Here is an 18,352-nt window from a genome sequence, read left to right as displayed (position 1 = left end):
TCCAGTTTCTACTGTCTTCAGTGAAGAATTAGAGATAATCGTTTTATATAGTTCTACTGTCTGATAGTTACTGGGTGGCGAAACGTCTACAATAAAGATACTCAGATGTTGGAGATGTCTAATTCTTGATCTTGTCGGTATTGTATACCATTAATAATAATAAGTATATTAAGATAAAATTTTCTGTCCCTCTCCAAGAATATGTGACCCATAAAACTGTATAGTTACGTATTTATAGTTTAATGGAATTTTTTATGGTCGAGCAAAATGGTCATTAACTTCGTTGCAAAATTCTGGCTTGTCCTGAAGATTTTTGCAACAATTCTTTCTCAGTTGACAGCAAAGTAATACTCTGTAATTTCTCATGGCCTTAAGAATTTCTGTAGAAACTCTCGGAAATTTTCAAAGCAGAGAATAAAAATATTAGTTCACAAAGACTACCTACTTCACTGTAAACTTTTTTCCATGACATTAACCTTTGCAAAATACAAAGGTCAAAACTTTTTCGAATCCCAAATTTCGGTCATAGTTTTATGTTTGACTTTTTTTTGGTCACGAGGCCTGGTCATGGACCAGGCCTCGGGGGGCGTTGACCCCCAGAACACTCTCCAGGTAAGTACTTCTGACAGTCTGGCAGACACAGTGTATGGCCAGACCTATGATCATTATCTTGGGCATTATGTATTTAATTGTCCACTTGCTTAGGAATATAGATATAGACAGTATAATAACCTATGTGACATATCAGGATATCTTAATGAAAATAAGATACCAGATATATTATGCAAATTCTCTAAATTTGCTTGTAACAGTTTGGTGAACTGTAGATATAAATCCATACGTACTCCTGTTAACTCTTGGGGCCTAGTTCCTAGGCCTTTTGTGTATCCATATGCTCTTGTGCTGCCGTCCACAGGACGAATATGCTCTTGTGCTGCCGTCCACAGGATGGACATGCTCTTGCGCTGCCGTCCACTGGATGGATTTGGGTTGCATAATAAACTAGCCACTTCGGTGGAAAAATCTAATCTGGCTTCTTCTATCATGTCAACAACCCAGTCATTGTTACAGTGGCAGTTTACGTACTGAAAGCTAGTGATAAAGAGTTTATATTTTCCGTGCTTATTACGACGTTTCGAACAAGGCTGGATTTTAACCGTATATAAAATGTATATAGATCGCCTTATAGAGCAATTGAATCCTCTGCGGTCAGGCGCAGGAACACCCTGCAGTCAGGCTCAGTAACACCCTGCAGTCAGGCTCAGGAGCACCCTGCGGTCAGGCTCAGGAGCACCCTGCAGTCAGGCTCAGTAACACACTGCAGTCAGGCTCAGTAACACCCTGCGGTCAGACTCAGGAACACCCTGCGGTCAGACTCAGGAGAGAAAAAGAGAATGGTAAAAGGCTAAGATTGCCTTGTCGTGCCTTGCATCTCTATGTTTATATATATTCACGAGAAAATACGGTCCTTGATTAGAAATGACCTCAAACAGAAGGAAGCGCGAGAAGTCATGACCACTTCCTCTTACCCACAGGGCTGGAGATGAGGGAAGGTCGTACATCATTGTCTCAACATCTTAGATATCAGATCGAACCCTGTGGGAAAGAGGGAGGGGGTCATGGCCCCCTTGCTCCTCTCTGCTGGACGCAATTTCTGCAGTCCTGAACACTGTGTTTACTGGGGAATGTTTCCCAGTAAACAGAGTGTTATTTTGACACACTAATGCAACATTTGGGTGCCTTTATTCTGGAAAAAAATTGCCACCAAGTAACTTTTGAAGAAGCCGCTGTGTAGCGAAACATTTACAGAATAAAGATACCCAAACGTTGCACTAGTGTCTCATTTATCAACATGTCAGTTTTCTACGCCGTTTATTTACATAGTACCATTCTCATTATATGTCGACTTATACCGTTATTTAACCACTGAAAGGATGGTCGTCTGGAAATTATTTTCTAATACTGCAGAATGTTGGAGAATCTGAAAACGCAAAGTATCTTCTATATATATATATATATATATATATATATATATATATATATATATATATATATATATATATATATATATATATACAAACACTGATCTCTGGCTGAAGGAGACTCGAACCTACGAACCTTAGGACAAAGTACGCAGTGCTTTACCAATCTACCCACACTGGACCAATACCTTGGCGTGCAGCATGCGCTACACGTTTGATGCAAGGCAGCCAGCTTTCAGGGAGAAGGCTTACAGCTGAGGATGCTACACGCCAAGGTATTGGTCCAGTGTGGGTAGATTGGTAAAGCACTGCGTACCTTGTCCTAAGGTTCGTAGGTTCGAGTCTCCTTCAGCCAGAGATCAGTGTTTGTGTATATTTCGCATGCTCTCGCGAATTCCTTGCATTGTTCAAATCTCTAGTAAGGCTGATGCATGCAGGGGATGAGATGAAAAGCTGTAAGCCTTCTCCCTGAAAGCTGGCTGCCTTGGATCAAACGTGTAGCTCTGCTACACGCCAAGGTATTGGTCCAGTGTGGGTAGATTGGTAAAGCACTGCGTACCTTGTCCTAAGGTTCGTAGGTTCGAGTCTCCTTCAGCCAGAGATCAGTGTTTGTGTATATTTCGCATGCTCTCGCGAATTCCTTGCATTGTTCAAATCTCTAGTGAGGCTGATGCATGCAGGGGATGAGATGAAAAGCTGTAAGCCTTCTCCCTGAAAGCTGGCTGCCTTGGATCAAACGTGTAGCTCTGCTACACGCCAAGGTATTGGTCCAGTGTGGGTAGATTGGTAAAGCACTGCGTACCTTGTCCTAAGGTTCGTAGGTTCGAGTCTCCTTCAGCCAGAGATCAGTGTTTGTGTATATTTCGCATGCTCTCGCGAATTCCTTGCATTGTTCAAATCTCTAGTAAGGCTGATGCATGCAGGGGATGAGATGAAAAGCTGTAAGCCTTCTCCCTGAAAGCTGGCTGCCTTGGATCAAACGTGTAGCTCTGCTACACGCCAAGGTATTGGTCCAGTGTGGGTAGATTGGTAAAGCACTGCGTACCTTGTCCTAAGGTTCGTAGGTTCGAGTCTCCTTCAGCCAGAGATCAGTGTTTGTGTATATTTCGCATGCTCTCGCGAATTCCTTGCATTGTTCAAATCTCTAGTAAGGCTGATGCATGCAGGGGATGAGATGAAAAGCTGTAAGCCTTCTCCCTGAAAGCTGGCTGCCTTGGATCAAACGTGTAGCTCTGCTACACGCCAAGGTATTGGTCCAGTGTGGGTAGATTGGTAAAGCACTGCGTACCTTGTCCTAAGGTTCGTAGGTTCGAGTCTCCTTCAGCCAGAGATCAGTGTTTGTGTATATTTCGCATGCTCTCGCGAATTCCTTGCATTGTTCAAATCTCTAGTAAGGCTGATGCATGCAGGGGATGAGATGAAAAGCTGTAAGCCTTCTCCCTGAAAGCTGGCTGCCTTGGATCAAACGTGTAGCTCTGCTACACGCCAAGGTATTGGTCCAGTGTGGGTAGATTGGTAAAGCACTGCGTACCTTGTCCTAAGGTTCGTAGGTTCGAGTCTCCTTCAGCCAGAGATCAGTGTTTGTGTATATTTCGCATGCTCTCGCGAATTCCTTGCATTGTTCAAATCTCTAGTAAGGCTGATGCATGCAGGGGATGAGATGAAAAGCTGTAAGCCTTCTCCCTGAAAGCTGGCTGCCTTGGATCAAACGTGTAGCTCTGCTACACGCCAAGGTATTGGTCCAGTGTGGGTAGATTGGTAAAGCACTGCGTACCTTGTCCTAAGGTTCGTAGGTTCGAGTCTCCTTCAGCCAGAGATCAGTGTTTGTGTATATTTCGCATGCTCTCGCGAATTCCTTGCATTGTTCAAATCTCTAGTAAGGCTGATGCATGCAGGGGATGAGATGAAAAGCTGTAAGCCTTCTCCCTGAAAGCTGGCTGCCTTGGATCAAACGTGTAGCTCTGCTACACGCCAAGGTATTGGTCCAGTGTGGGTAGATTGGTAAAGCACTGCGTACCTTGTCCTAAGGTTCGTAGGTTCGAGTCTCCTTCAGCCAGAGATCAGTGTTTGTGTATATTTCGCATGCTCTCGCGAATTCCTTGCATATATATATATATATATATATATATATATATATATATATATATATATATATATATATATATATATATATATTATAGTGTTCATGTGTGTGTATTTTTCCCTGCACTTGAGAAAGGTTTAATAACACAACTTTGTGTATAAAACATTTCCTCTGCTCTCTGAGCTGTTTTGTTTACAAACTCGGTCTCAGTTACTACTTTTTTCATATATATTTTAAATTTTCTGTTAATTTACGTTATTGTTCACCATGGAACGTTGGTCAGAATAGAGAAAGTGAAAGGCTGAGTGCTAGATATTCTCTTTCTTTTCTGTCTGCCTGTCTCTGTCTCTCTGTCTGTCTCTCTCTCTCTCTCTCTCTGTCTCTGTCTCTGTCTCTCTCTCTCTCTCTCTCTCTCTCTCTCTCTCTCTCTCTCTCTCTCTCTTTCTCTCTTTCTCTTTCTCTTTCTCTCTCTCTCTTACACATATAAATATCACATATAAACATTTGATTTTATGTGCTTTTATTAAGGAAGAAAGATAATCAGTAACATAAAAAACAAGATGAGAAAATTATACAGAGAACATATAAAAAGAACTAGTGTTCATTGTGAAAAAAATCACATAATGGAAAAAATCCATAATGTTCTCTGAACAATTTCTCCATCTTGTCTGTTTCCTTAAAAAAAACATTTAAAAAAAGAATGTGTGTTTAGAAGAAACAGAAAGGGTCGCAGCAGAGTGCAGGAGGGCCCTGCTTTACAGTGCTTCGCTTTACGGCGTTCGCTAGTGCAGCAGTTTTCAATTATATCCACTCTTCATACGTTCTGACTTCCTATAATGAATATATTCATAACTCGCTATAAGCTAAGGATGAAAATATTTGAAAGTACTGTATATGTATTTTTTAGGCCTAGCTCCAGTGCTCACTTAACATATGATAGTGTAAACATGTAAAAGTGGAAAAAAAAATATTTCACTTTACAGCGTTTTTCTCTTTACAGCAGTAGCCCAGAACCTGACCTGCTGTATCAACGGAGCCTTCCTATATTTCTCTGACCTGTTGTATAAATGGAACTCTCCTGTATTTCTGTAATATTCATAAACGAGATTTAACATATAAGTCATTTAATATTTAATACTTTACACGTTATTCAGTATTACGTTATCAATAAAATAAATTATTCCTAACAGTAATCTCCAGTGGCCAAACACATTGTTTCTTCATTTCTGACCACAGATCACTGGAGAAAATACGAGTATATGTGTATAACTGTTGTTATATGTTTATGTCTGCAATAAGATCACAGTAAACGGGTGATATCACATTATGCAGAACAACCACTGTGAAAAAATAGTGAAATTCCCAGCGATTTCGTGACTTCTCACATTATCAAGGAACTATGTAGGAGTAATCACGGACCATCATTCACGCTGTAGGAGTAATCACGGACCATCCTTCACTCTGTAGGAGTAATCACGGACCATCCTTCACTCTGTAGGAGTAATCACGGACCATCCTTCACATTCTCATACGTTCGAGGCGTGAAAACACACGTGCTTTCGTGTATTTAACTCGTGCAAAAACATACGTATGTACGTATGTTTAATTCGCCCAAACATACGTGCCTACGAATGCAACTTCATTCGTGCCTAAATATGTTTAATTCGTGCAAACACGTTCGTGTCTTAGTTTATTTTTTGCAAAAAAAAAAAAGAGTGCCGTCACGTATTTAATCCGTGCAAAAACACACGTGCTTGCACATATATAGTTCATGCAAAAAACATGCAAGCACACGAAAGTTTTATTTGTACAAAGACGCACGTACAAAAGTATGTTTATTAAATGCAAATAAAATTCGTGTTCTTATTGATTTATTCGCTCAAATATGTACGTACAAAAACCTGTGTGTAAATACGATTTTTTTATGTTTTATTCGTGAGGAAAATTGCTGTTAGCGTTTGTTTACGTCAATCAATTCCATGTAATTCAGTTTCTTCCCGTGTAAGATGTCCGGTACGGGAGAGTGTCAGGGACGACAGGTGTTTATCTGGCGTGTGTACGTGAATGGTATTCAATACCGACAATATGAAAATTACATATGTGCACATGTGTGTAATCTTCATTTCCATATCAGATGTATATAAGTAGGTGACTTGGACCTGACTAGCATGGGCCAGTAGGTGACTTGGACCTGCCTAGCATGGGCCAGTAGGTGACTTGGACCTGCCTACCATGGGCCAGTAGGTGATTTGGACCTGTCTAGCATTGGCCAGTAGGTGACTTGGACCTGCCTAGTATGGGCCAGTAGGTGACTTGGACCTGCCTAGCATGGGTCAGTAGGTGACTTGGACCTGCCTAGCATGGGCCAGTAAGTGACTTGGACCTGCCTAGCATGGGCCAGTAGGTGACTTGGACCTGCCTACCATGGGCCAGTAGGTGATTTGGACCTGTCTAGCATTGGCCAGTAGGTGACTTGGACCTGCCTAGTATGGGCCAGTAAGTGACTTGGACCTGCCTAGCATGGGTCAGTAGGTGACTTGGACCTGCCCAGCATGGGCCAGTAGGCCAGCTACAGTACTCCTTTATATTTTTAAGTTTTGAACAGAAACGAATAAAACACATTGCGGAGGTGTTACTACACGAGCGACACGTGTGAGAACACTGCTACACACCTGCACATGTGTAGAAATAGATCAGCAGCACATGTGGACTGGTTTTGTTATAACAATTACACACAGGAGCAAGTTACTTGGTAATTTTGTTACACATCTGAACAAGCTACGTAATGATTCTGCTACACACCTGAATAAGCTATGTGATAATTCTTCAACACACCTGAATTAGCTACGTGATAATTCTGCTACACATCACTTGCAATATAAACTTCTACTACACACCTGAAGAAGATATATAATAGTGTAATTATTTATATACCCGCAAATATGACTAGAAAATTATGTTAATCTGAGCAAGTTACTGAATAATTTGTCTATACAGCTGCATGCTTCAATTTAGTAAACATTTTAATTTTGACACTCAGCTTAGTGACATGAGAGGTCACTAAGCTGGATCACACCATGTCACCAACACCTGAGGGGTCACAAGGGCACACTATACGTGAGAGGTGGCCAAGTGAGCACATGAGGGGTCAGCAGATCACACTATACCTGAGAGGTCCAGGGTTAGCTGTGGCAGAGACGGTCACTACGAGGTCACTACCTTCATGCGCGTCCACCTCAGGAGGTGGCTTCGACACCCACACTGGCGCGTCTGTCGGGAAAGATAGGAACATAAAAATGGAGGAACACTGCAAAAGGCCTACTGGCTCATACTTCCGTAACCACGACACCAATCAAACCCAGCCCCTCCCACTCATTTGTCCAGTCTCTTTTTAAAGCCACCCAAGGTCCTAGCCTCGATCACCCTACTCGGAAAATTGTTCCACGCGTCCACGTGTTAAACCGAATGGTGGGTCATGACAGTGTTGTACTGAGTGGTGGTCCTTGACAATGCTGTACTGAGTGGTGGATCATGACAATGCTGTACTGAATGGTGGATCATGACAATGCTGTACTGAATGGTGGATCATGACAATGCTGTACTGAATGGTGGATCATGACAATGCTGTACTGAATGGTGGATCATGACAATGCTGTACTGAGTGGTGGGTCATAACAGTGCTATACTGAGTGATGGATCATGACAGTGTTATCCTGACTGGTTAGTCACAGTGCTTGAAAAGACACGTGAGGAAACACTAGGACATATAAATATTGGAAAACGTTTCGGTCCAGGACCGAAACGTTTTCCAATGTTTATATGTTCTAGTGTTTCCTCACGTGTCTATTTAAACCAATACAAGGCATAAGTATCGTGTCATATTTTATTTACGATACTGTTATCAGCAGGAAACTTGCCTTAGTAACAGATATTGAAAAACTCAAATAATGTGTCAATAAGATTTTCATTATTCAACTTTGTAGATGAATGGTTCAGAGAACCGACATGTTGATAAATTAGACACATGTGCAACTCTTGGGTATCTTTATTGAGGAAACGTTTCGCCACACAGTGGCTTCATCAGTCCAAACGTAGGAGAAACTTGAAGAACAGGAGGAGAATGAGGTAATCAGTCCCTCAACCTTGAGTCGATGTGTTCAGCCCATCAATCTTGAATAGAATACATTGAACAAATGTGACACCACCTATGACTGCTGCACCTCTCCTGCCATACGGTTTATAAGCTGCTTCTCCGCTGATATGCCGTATTCTATTCAAGATTGATGGACTGAACACATCGACTCAAGGTTGAGGGACTGATTACCTCATTCTCCTCCTGTTCTTCAAGTTTCTCCTACGTTTGGACTGATGAAGCCACTGTGTGGCGAAACGTTTCCTCAATAAAGATACCCAAGAGTTGCACATGTGCCTAATTTATCAACATTATTCAACTTAAAAAGAAAGAAGCGTTGTGTTAATAAGTAACAGATTCCATCGGCTTTGTTGCTGAAAGAATTCAAAACACGAACAGGAGGCAAAAAAGAAGTCAGATCCTTTCACATAACGAAGAACACGGATTAAATGGCAAAGAATAGCAACAACTGTGAGACTACACGACGTAACGACAGAACGTTAAAGATAATGTATCCAAGGCTACGAAAAATGATAAGTTGGATTGCGAAAACTTTGACAATACGAGAAGCCAGAAGAATTACGACACTCTTCAAAACAATTATATTACCTGGTTTATAATAGAGTTTTGAGCTAACAGCTTTTAAATTTGGATATCTAAGCTAGAAATTATCCAGTCAAGAAACATTCGAAGGTGAGGGGGTGAGGGTGTGGGGGGTTGAGCTCTGAGAAGAGTCGAGGGGAGAGGAAGCTGGCTCCCTCAGGGGGGAGAAGAACCAGGGAGGAGTGACATGTCACGCTCTAAATACTGAGACACTTCGTAGGGCGGACACACACACACACACACACACACACACACACACACACACACACACACACACACACACACACACACACACACACACACAGGTGTAAATCGATCCCTGCAAACACACACACAGATGAGAGTATACTATCTGAAACAAAAGCAAAGATGCTGCATATTAAGATTTAACAAAACCTCTCTACATCTTAATCACAGTTAACATTTCTTAAACAATCTAACTCTCTCCGGCTCCATATTTTTTCCTACGGGCAATTTTAAAAGTTAAAAAGGAATTCCAGATATATATTTGGCAAGTTATGATGGCGGGAGGCAGGGAAGGCTGGCGCCGGGGCTACCGAAGTGAACTTTATCTTGGAAGTCAAGGGGAGACTTAATGAAGTGTTGTACAAGCTTCACTCACTTTACTGTGGCGCAAACTTTGTTAGGTCACTTATGTGACTTTGCTGAAAATGGTGGTTGGCTGGTTTTACCAGGTTTATAAACCAGACGAAAAGAGAGAGAGACGTGGTAGAGCAAGCTTTTATTTGTAAATTTCCCTGTGTGGGGAGCATGGAAAGAGCCGTACTTGTAAATAAGAGCCATTCTTCACGGCTGCGCCTCAGACTCTTCACGGCTGTGCCTCAGACTCTTCACGGCTGTGCCTCAGACTCTTCACGGCTGTGCCTCAGACTCTTCACGGCTGTGCCTCAGACTCTTCACGACAAGGCTGAGGGACTGATTAACTCATCTTTTGCATATAGTTCTACTGTCTTCCAGCTACGTCCTTGAATTTGTATTGATAAAACCACTGGATGGAGAAACGTCTACAATAAAGATACCCAGATGTTACACATGTGTCTAATTCTTCATCATTATAAAAGTCGCATGTTGAGGAAACTCTGGCTAAAAGTACGTGCAACAGAGCTCATCTTGTGTCCGTTAATTCACTTTGCAGGTATCATTATACTTTCATAATCATTTTACAAAGCTTTTCCCAGGGTGAACTTCTGTACCAAATAAAGTATATGATCTGCCTCTTATGTGCATACGTTCATATACATTTTTTCACTTTTCTTCCTAACTTCAGTGTTGCAACAGGCTATGTACGTCTGCGTTTTTGTGTTAATTAGTACTGGTAAAGGTCGTTCTGAGAAAACTCTTGTTTGCAAGAAATCCTTAAGAAATGTATGGCGCCTTTGTTTTGCATTTTTGTTTTCAGTTCTTGTTATATGTGTGGTATTAGCTATCAGGTGTGTGTGTGTGTGTGTGTGTGTGTGTGTGTTTGTGTTCACTTGTACTCACCTAGTTGTGGTTGCAGGGGACGATTCACAGATCCTGGCCCCGCCTCTTCACTGGTCGCTACTAGGTCATTCTTCGTGCTCCATGAGCTTTGTCATACCTCTTCTTAAAGCTATGTATGGATCCTGCCTCCACTACATCACTTCCCAGACTATTGTGTGTTTGTGTGTGTGTGTGTGTGTGTGTGTGTGTGTGTGTGTGTGTGTGTGTGTGTGTGTGTGTGTGTGTATTTATCACGAGGGCCGCTCTTTCTCAGTCAGATCCAGCTGACTGAATCCCTCGTGAATTTATTGCAGTGGATGATACTTTATTCTCATTCTCTCAAACACACAAACACACATCTAGTAGCGACCAGTGAAGAGGCGGGGCCAGGAGCTATGTATCGACCCCTACAACCACAATTAGGCGAGTACACACACACACACACACACACACACACACACACACACACACACACACACACACACACAAGCACTCACACACCAAACAGGCCAAGTGTCATATCGACAAGCGACTTTGACAAATTGGACACTAACGGAAGGTGAAAAACCTGTCTTGTGTAGGAGGCAGGAAATCCAGCCAGGAATTCCTCGCATGAGGTAAATATAGTCGAATACACCATACAACTTCCGTAAGAAAGATGCACTCTAGAATGATACACACCAGAATGATACACACCAGAATAATATACACTAGAATAATATACACTAGAATGATATATACACTAGAATGTATATACTAGAATGATATATATTAGAATGATTTGCACTAAAATGATGTACACTAGAATGATATGCACTAGAAGGATATACACTACAATGATATACACTAAAATGATAAACACTAGAATGATACACACTTAGTGGACATGACCACGGGAGTTTATTGACCTTTGATGTCACATGGGAGGATCCAGGATAACTTTATTACCAGACGAGGGCTTAAATGAGGGTCGAAATAGCCCTAAAATATGAACTTTAATGTGACAGACGTGAGTGTCTCTCTATGCTGGTCGTTCTTATCTTACACCTCTGGTTCCCTTAGGTTTTACCCAGCGTCTGTTTTTGAACGTTTATTGTCGACAGTTTTGTTTTGTTATTAGATAAAGTTAGGTTAAAGTAGGTTATGTGTGTGTGGAAAACATGCAGCAGCACCCACACCTGCACCAGCACCAGCACCCACACCTGCACCAGCACCCACACCTGCGCCAGCACCCACACCTGCACCAGCACCCACACATGCACCAGCACCAGCACCAGCACCCACACCTGCTCCAGCACCCACACCTGCACCAGCACCCACACCTGCACCAGCACACCCACACCTGCGCCAGCACCCACACCTGCGCCAGCACCCACACCAGCACCACACTCCAGGATCCACACCAGCACCAACACCTGCACCAACAATAGCACCTACGGTAGCACGAAACAACAGCTTCCACTTAGCTCCTGCTGCTGCTGCTGTTGTTGATGCTGCTGTTATTGCTTCTGCTGCTGCTGTTGCTCCTGCTGTTGTTGCTGCTGCTGTTGTTGTTGCTTCTGTTGCTGCTGCTGCAGCTGCTGTTCCTGCTGTTTCTGCTGTTGTTGCTGTTGTTGCTGCTCCTGCTGCTGTTTCTGCTGCTGTTGCTGTTGCTGCTGTTGCTGCTGTTGCTGCTGCTGCTGCTGCTGTTTCTGCTGCTGCTGCTGCTGCTGTTGCTGCTGCTGCTGCTGCTGCTACTACTGCTGCTGTTGCTGCTGTTGCTGCTGCTGTTGCTGCTGTTGTTGCTGCTGCTGCTGTTGCTGTTGTTGCTGCTGTTGCTGGTGCTGGTGCTGCTGCTGCTGCGGCTGTTGCTGCTTCTGCTGTTGTTGCTGTTGCTGCTGCTGTTGCTGCTGCTGTTGCTGCTGCTGCTGTTGCTGCTGCTGTTGCTGTTGCTGCTGTTGTTGCTGCTGCTGCTGCTGTTGTTGCTGCTGCTGTTGTTGCTACTGCTGCTGCTGCTGCTGTTTCTGCTGCTGCTGCTGTTGCTGTTGTTGCTGCTGTTTCTGCTGCTGCTGCTGTTGCTGCTGCTGTTGCTGCTGCTGCTGCTGTTTCTGCTGCTGCTGCTGCTGCTGTTGCTGTTGCTGCTGTTGCTGCTGCTGCTGTTGCTGCTGCTGTTGCTGTTGCTGCTGTTGCTGTTGCTGCTGCTGCTGCTGCTGGTCCATTAAGTTTCACCCATCATCACGTGACTCTTTACCTCGCTAAAAGCTCTTGTTTTTAAGCGTCAAAGAGGCGTCATAAGCTGACTTTTCACAATGGAAAAGAGAATTTTCAGTATTTTTTTTATTTTTAGAGAAATGTTTAAGCTTAGCTTCTAAGTTCGCCTCTGTCTTTTTCTGTCTGTCTGTCCCTCTCCCTGTCTGTCTCTCTCCCTGTCTGTTTTTTGAAGCAGTTTGTGACAGAACCTACAAGGGGAAATAACCTGCTTGACTTAGTTATGGCAAACAATGAATCCCTTGTTAATAATTTAGAAATTTCAGAGGAACTGGGTGCTAGCGACCACAAATCAATTACATTTAGCATTGAATGGAAGTATGATAGTAGCGATAACTCAGTAACAGTCCCAGATTTTCGCTTAGCAGATTACGATGGGCTTAGAGAACACTTATCATCTGTTGACTGGGGTAACGAAGAGAGCTATCAATATGACAGTTTTCTGAACACTATACATGCTGCTCAAAGAGCGTTTATCCCATATAAAGAAATTAGATCAAATAGAAATGACCCAAAATGGATGAATAATAGGCTCAAATATCTACTAGGGCATATGAAAGGAATTTATAGGCGTATCAAAAGAGGTGAGGGTCATCTTATGAATCAGTATATTGACATTAAGAGGGACATTAAAAAGGGGATAAGAAAAGCTAAAAGGGACTATGAAATTAAAGTTGCTAGGGATTCTAAAACTAACCCAAAAAGTTTTTTCCAGGTCTATAGAACAAAAGTTAGAGATAAGATAGGTCCCCTTAAAAATAACTATGGGCACCTTACTGACAATGATAATGAAATGTGCTTGATTTTAAATAATTATTTTCTCTCAGTTTTTACACAGGAAGACACTAACAATATTCCAGTAATTAATTTTTACAGTGGGCTAGAAGAAGATAAATTATGTAACATCACAGTCACTAGTGAGATGGTTGTGAGGCAGATAGACAGACTGAAGCAAAATAAGTCGCCGGGTCCTGATGAGGTTTTTTCAAGGGTTCTTAAGGAATGCAAAATGGAACTCTGTGAACCATTAACTAATATTTTTAATTTATCTCTTCAAACAGGTGTAGTGTCTGATATGTGGAAGATGGCTAATGTAACTCCTATTTTTAAAACAGGGGACAAGTCGTTATCGTCAAATTACCGCCCAATAAGCCTGACCTCAATTGTAGGCAAATTACTAGAGTCAATTATAGCTGAGATTATAAGAAGCCATCTCGATAAGCATAGCTTGATTAATGATACTCAGCATGGATTCACAAGAGGCCGGTCTTGTCTAACTAATTTATTAACTTTCTTCAGTAAAGCTTTTGAGGCTGTTGACCACAATAAAGAATTTGATATTATTTACTTAGATTTTAGTAAGGCTTTTGATAGAGTTCCGCACCATAGACTGTTAAAGAAAGTGGCAGCTCATGGCATTGGGGGAAAAGTGCTCTCGTGGATCGAGTCATGGCTCACTGACAGGAAGCAGAGAGTGTCCATAAATGGGGTTAAATCCGAGTGGGGATCTGTAACAAGTGGCGTTCCACAGGGATCAGTCTTGGGCCCGTTGTTGTTTATAATATATATCAATGATCTTGATGAGGGAATTACTAGTGATATGAGCAAATTCGCCGATGACACAAAGATAGGTAGGATAATTGATTCAAACGTAGATGTTAGGGAACTTCAGGAGGATTTAAACAAACTCTATTCTTGGTCAGAAAAGTGGCAGATGCAGTTCAATGTAGATAAATGCAAGGTTCTGAAGCTTGGGAGTGCCCATAACCCTAGTACTTATAAATTAAATGATGTAGAACTTAGCCATACAGATTGCGAAAAGGACTTGGGGGTTATGGTGAGCAGCAACCTTAAACCAAGACAGCATTGCCTAAGCGTACGTAATAAGGCAAATAGATTACTGGGATTTATATCAAGAAGTGTAAGCAACAGAAGTCCAGAGGTCATACTGCAGCTTTATACATCATTAGTAAGGCCTCACCTTGATTATGCAGCTCAGTTCTGGTCTCCGTATTACAAAATGGACATAAATTCGTTAGAAGACATTCAGCGTAGGATGACTAAATTAATACATAGCATCAGAAATCTTCCTTATGAAGAAAGATTGAAGACTCTTAAGTTACATTCACTTGTTAGACGAAGAATGAGGGGAGACCTGATCGAAGTGTATAAGTGGAAGATAGGTATTAATAAAGGGGATATTAATAAGGTCTTGAGGATGTCTCTCCAAGAGAGAACGCGCAGTAATGGATTTAAATTAGATAAGTTTAGATTTAGAAAGGACATAGGAAAGTATTGGTTTGGAAATAGGGTAGTTGATGAGTGGAACAGTCTACCTAGTTGGGTTATTGAGGCTGGGACTTTGGGTAGTTTCAAATCTAGGTTGGATAAGTACATGAGTGGGAGGGGTTGGATTTGAGTGGGACTTTCACATCAGAGCTTATTTCTTGGGTGGCATTGAAAATTGGGTTGGGCAAATGTTTTGTTAGTGGGATGAATTGTAAAGGACCTGCCTAGTATGGGCCAGCAGGCCTCCTGCAGTGTTCCTCCTTTCATATGTTCTTATGTTCTCTCTCTCTCTCTCTCTCTCTCTCTCTCTCTCTCGCTCTTTCTCTCTCTCTCTCTCTCTCTCTCTCTCTCTCTCTCTCTCTCTCTGTCTCTCTCATATATATATATTATTTTATTTTTATTATCACACTGGCCGATTCCCACCAAGGCAGGGTGGCCCGAAAAAGAAAAACTTTCACCATCATTCACTCCATCACTGTCTTGCCAGAAGGGTGCTTTACACTACAGTTTTTAAACTGCAACATTAACACCCCTCCTTCAGAGTGCAGGCACTGTACTTCCCATCTCCAGGACTCAAGTCCGGCCTGCCGGTTTCCCTGAACCCCTTCATAAATGTTACTTTGCTCACACTCCAACAGCACGTCATGTATTAAAAACCATTTGTCTCCATTCACTCCTATCAAACACGCTCACGCATGCCTGCTGGAAGTCCAAGCCCCTCGCACACAAAACCTCCTTTACCCCCTCCCTCCAACCTTTCCTAGGCCGACCCCTACCCCGCCTTCCTTCCACTACAGACTGATACACTCTTGAAGTTATTCTGTTTCGCTCCATTCTCTCCACATGTCCGAACCACCTCAACAACCCCTCCTCAGCCCTCTGGACAACAGTTTTGGTAATCCCGCACCTCATCCTAACTTCCAAACTACGAATTCTCTGCATTATATTCACACCACACATTGCCCTCAGACATGACATCTCCACTGCCTCCAGCCTTCTCCTCGCTGCAACATTCATCACCCATGCTTCACACCCATATAAGAGCGTTGGTAAAACTATACTCTCATACATTCCCCTCTTTGCCTCCAAGGACAAAGTTCTTTGTCTCCACAGACTCCTAAGTGCACCATTCACTCTTTTTCCCTCATCAATTCTATGATTCACCTCATCTTTCATAGACCCATCCGCTGACACGTCCACTCCCAAATATCTGAATACATTCACCTCCTCCATACTCTCTCCCTCCAATCTGATATTCAATCTTTCATCACCTAATCTTTTTGTTATCCTCATAACCTTACTCTTTCCTGTATTCACCTTTAATTTTCTTCTTTTGCACACCCTACCAAATTCATCCACCAATCTCTGCAACTTCTCTTCAGAATCTCCCAAGAGCACAGTGTCATCAGCAAAGAGCAGCTGTGACAACTCCCACTTTGTGTGTGATTCTTTATCTTTTAACTCCACGCCTCTTGTCATTTACTTCTCTTACAACCCCATCTATAAATATATTAAACAACCACGGTGACATCACACATCCTTGTCTAAGGCCTACTTTTACTGGGAAATAATTTCCCTCTTTCCTACATACTCTAACTTGAGCCTCACTATCCTCGTAAAAACTCTTCACTGCTTTCAGTAACCTACCTCCTACACCATACACTTGCAACATCTGCCACATTGCCCCCTATCCACCCTGTCATACGCCTTTTCCAAATCCATAAATGCCACAAAGACCTCTTTAGCCTTATCTAAATACTGTTCACTTATATGTTTCACTGTAAACACCTGGTCCACACACCCCCTACCCTATATATATATATATATATATATATATATATATATATATATATATATATATATATATATATATATATATATATATATATATATAATATATATATGCAAAACAACCACTGTGAAAGAGTAGTGAAATTGAAATTCCAAGCGCTTTCGTGACTACTCACATTGTCAAGGAAGTTCCTTGACAATGTGAGTAATCACGAAAACGCTTAGAATTTCACTACTCTTTCACAGTGGTTGTTTTGCATATTTTAAAATCACCTGTTTACTGTGAACTTATTGTATATATATATATATATATATATATATATATATATATATATATATATATATATATATATATATATATATATATATATATATATATAATGTTATTGTGCCCACGAACGAGAGGTATTGACCAATGGCACTGCGACTAGCCAAGGAGTCGAACCCATGCTGCCTTGGCCCCCCTCATGGTGAGCGAAAATCACACATGACGCTCTAACCCACAGGACCACGCAATTATATATATACACTGCTTGTGGAGGCTAGTACACCAAACGGGAAGTAGAATAAAATTAGCTGAAAGGCACCCACACCACCGTATGTCCTTGGATGACGGTAAAAACACCTAGCTCTGCTGGATGTCTTATTCTTGTAGGATTGCGCGGTTCAGTGGGTTAGACCGTCATGTGTGATTTTCACTTTCCATGAGGTGGGCCAAAACGACATGGGTTCGAATCATTGGCTAGTCGCAGTGTTGTTATATATATATATATATATATATATATATATATATATATATATATATATATATATATATATATATATATATAATGAATTTCCTTCAGCTCCTCAGACTGCAGCAGCAGACATATTCCCTATGGACGGTCTCACTTACACACTGGAATAGGGAGGTGGCAGTTCTTATATCCCTAGTGGTGTCGTTAAGCCTGGAACCTACTTCCCTGAAGAAGCCTCCTTCACGTTTTCCCAGCAGTCCCAAGATCCCTGATACTACTGGAACAAATTGGTACTGATGATTCTAGTTCCTGTTATTGTTTAGTTTGAATTCTTCCCTGTGACTGGCAGCGTCTCTCTGTGAGGGATGTAGGTATCAGCCAAAGTGGATAGTCAGGTATAGTCCCACTCTAGTAATATGCCATATTTTCCAGCAACAGTGTGCCATCCCATCTAGGCTGTTAGCGGATTATTGGGGTTCACCGGGTTATTTTCTAGCCTGGTACTCAGACGTAACGAGACTCATCTTGATGATTTGGACTCCCTTGTGTCTTGCATGTCTTGGATTTTTAACAGTTGAGTCCATGTAAACCTTATTGATAATGGCCCTAGAGGTAATGGCCCTAGAGGTAATGGTCCAAGAGATAATGGCCCTAGAAGTAATGGCCCTAGAAGTAATGGCCCTAGAGGTAATGGCCCTAGTAAAGAGCCATTACCTCTAGTGCTACAACACGCAGGTCGTCTGGAAGAAATTGTTTTTCTCATTCGTTTGATGCCTTGGAGGATAATTAGAAGACTGGCAGGGCGATTTGGGAGGCTGTATATATTTCCAATCCACTAAGTCTGATAGACAGTGGCTTGCAACCTCTGTCTTCTAGGGAAAGATGCAGAACTCTAATATGGACTTTTGAAAGGTGTCAGGATTTTTCATGGTAGGAGCATTTGGTGAGGCCTGGTCTCAGGCCAGACCGCGGGGGCGTTGACCCCTGAAACCCTCTCCAGGTATGC

At 42.1% G+C, this 18,352-nt stretch overlaps 1 protein-coding gene across 1 annotated transcript in view; it reads right to left on the bottom strand.

The window, feature by feature from the left end:
- LOC128702037 (nephrin-like) overlaps nt 1–18,352 on the bottom strand; it is a 406,265-nt gene that overhangs the window by 62,295 nt on the left and 325,618 nt on the right. Inside the window, exon 14 of the mRNA XM_070101415.1 lies at nt 7,233–7,335. Within this exon, the coding sequence (XP_069957516.1) occupies nt 7,233–7,335 (103 nt within the window). The remainder of the gene's footprint in view (nt 1–7,232; nt 7,336–18,352) is intronic.

Source organism: Cherax quadricarinatus, chromosome 77, assembly GCF_038502225.1.
Source record: "Cherax quadricarinatus isolate ZL_2023a chromosome 77, ASM3850222v1, whole genome shotgun sequence".
Classification (NCBI taxonomy): Eukaryota; Metazoa; Arthropoda; class Malacostraca; order Decapoda; family Parastacidae; genus Cherax; species Cherax quadricarinatus.
The sequence above is the reverse complement of the archived record's forward strand: the minus strand, read 5'-3'. Positions and strand labels throughout refer to the sequence as shown.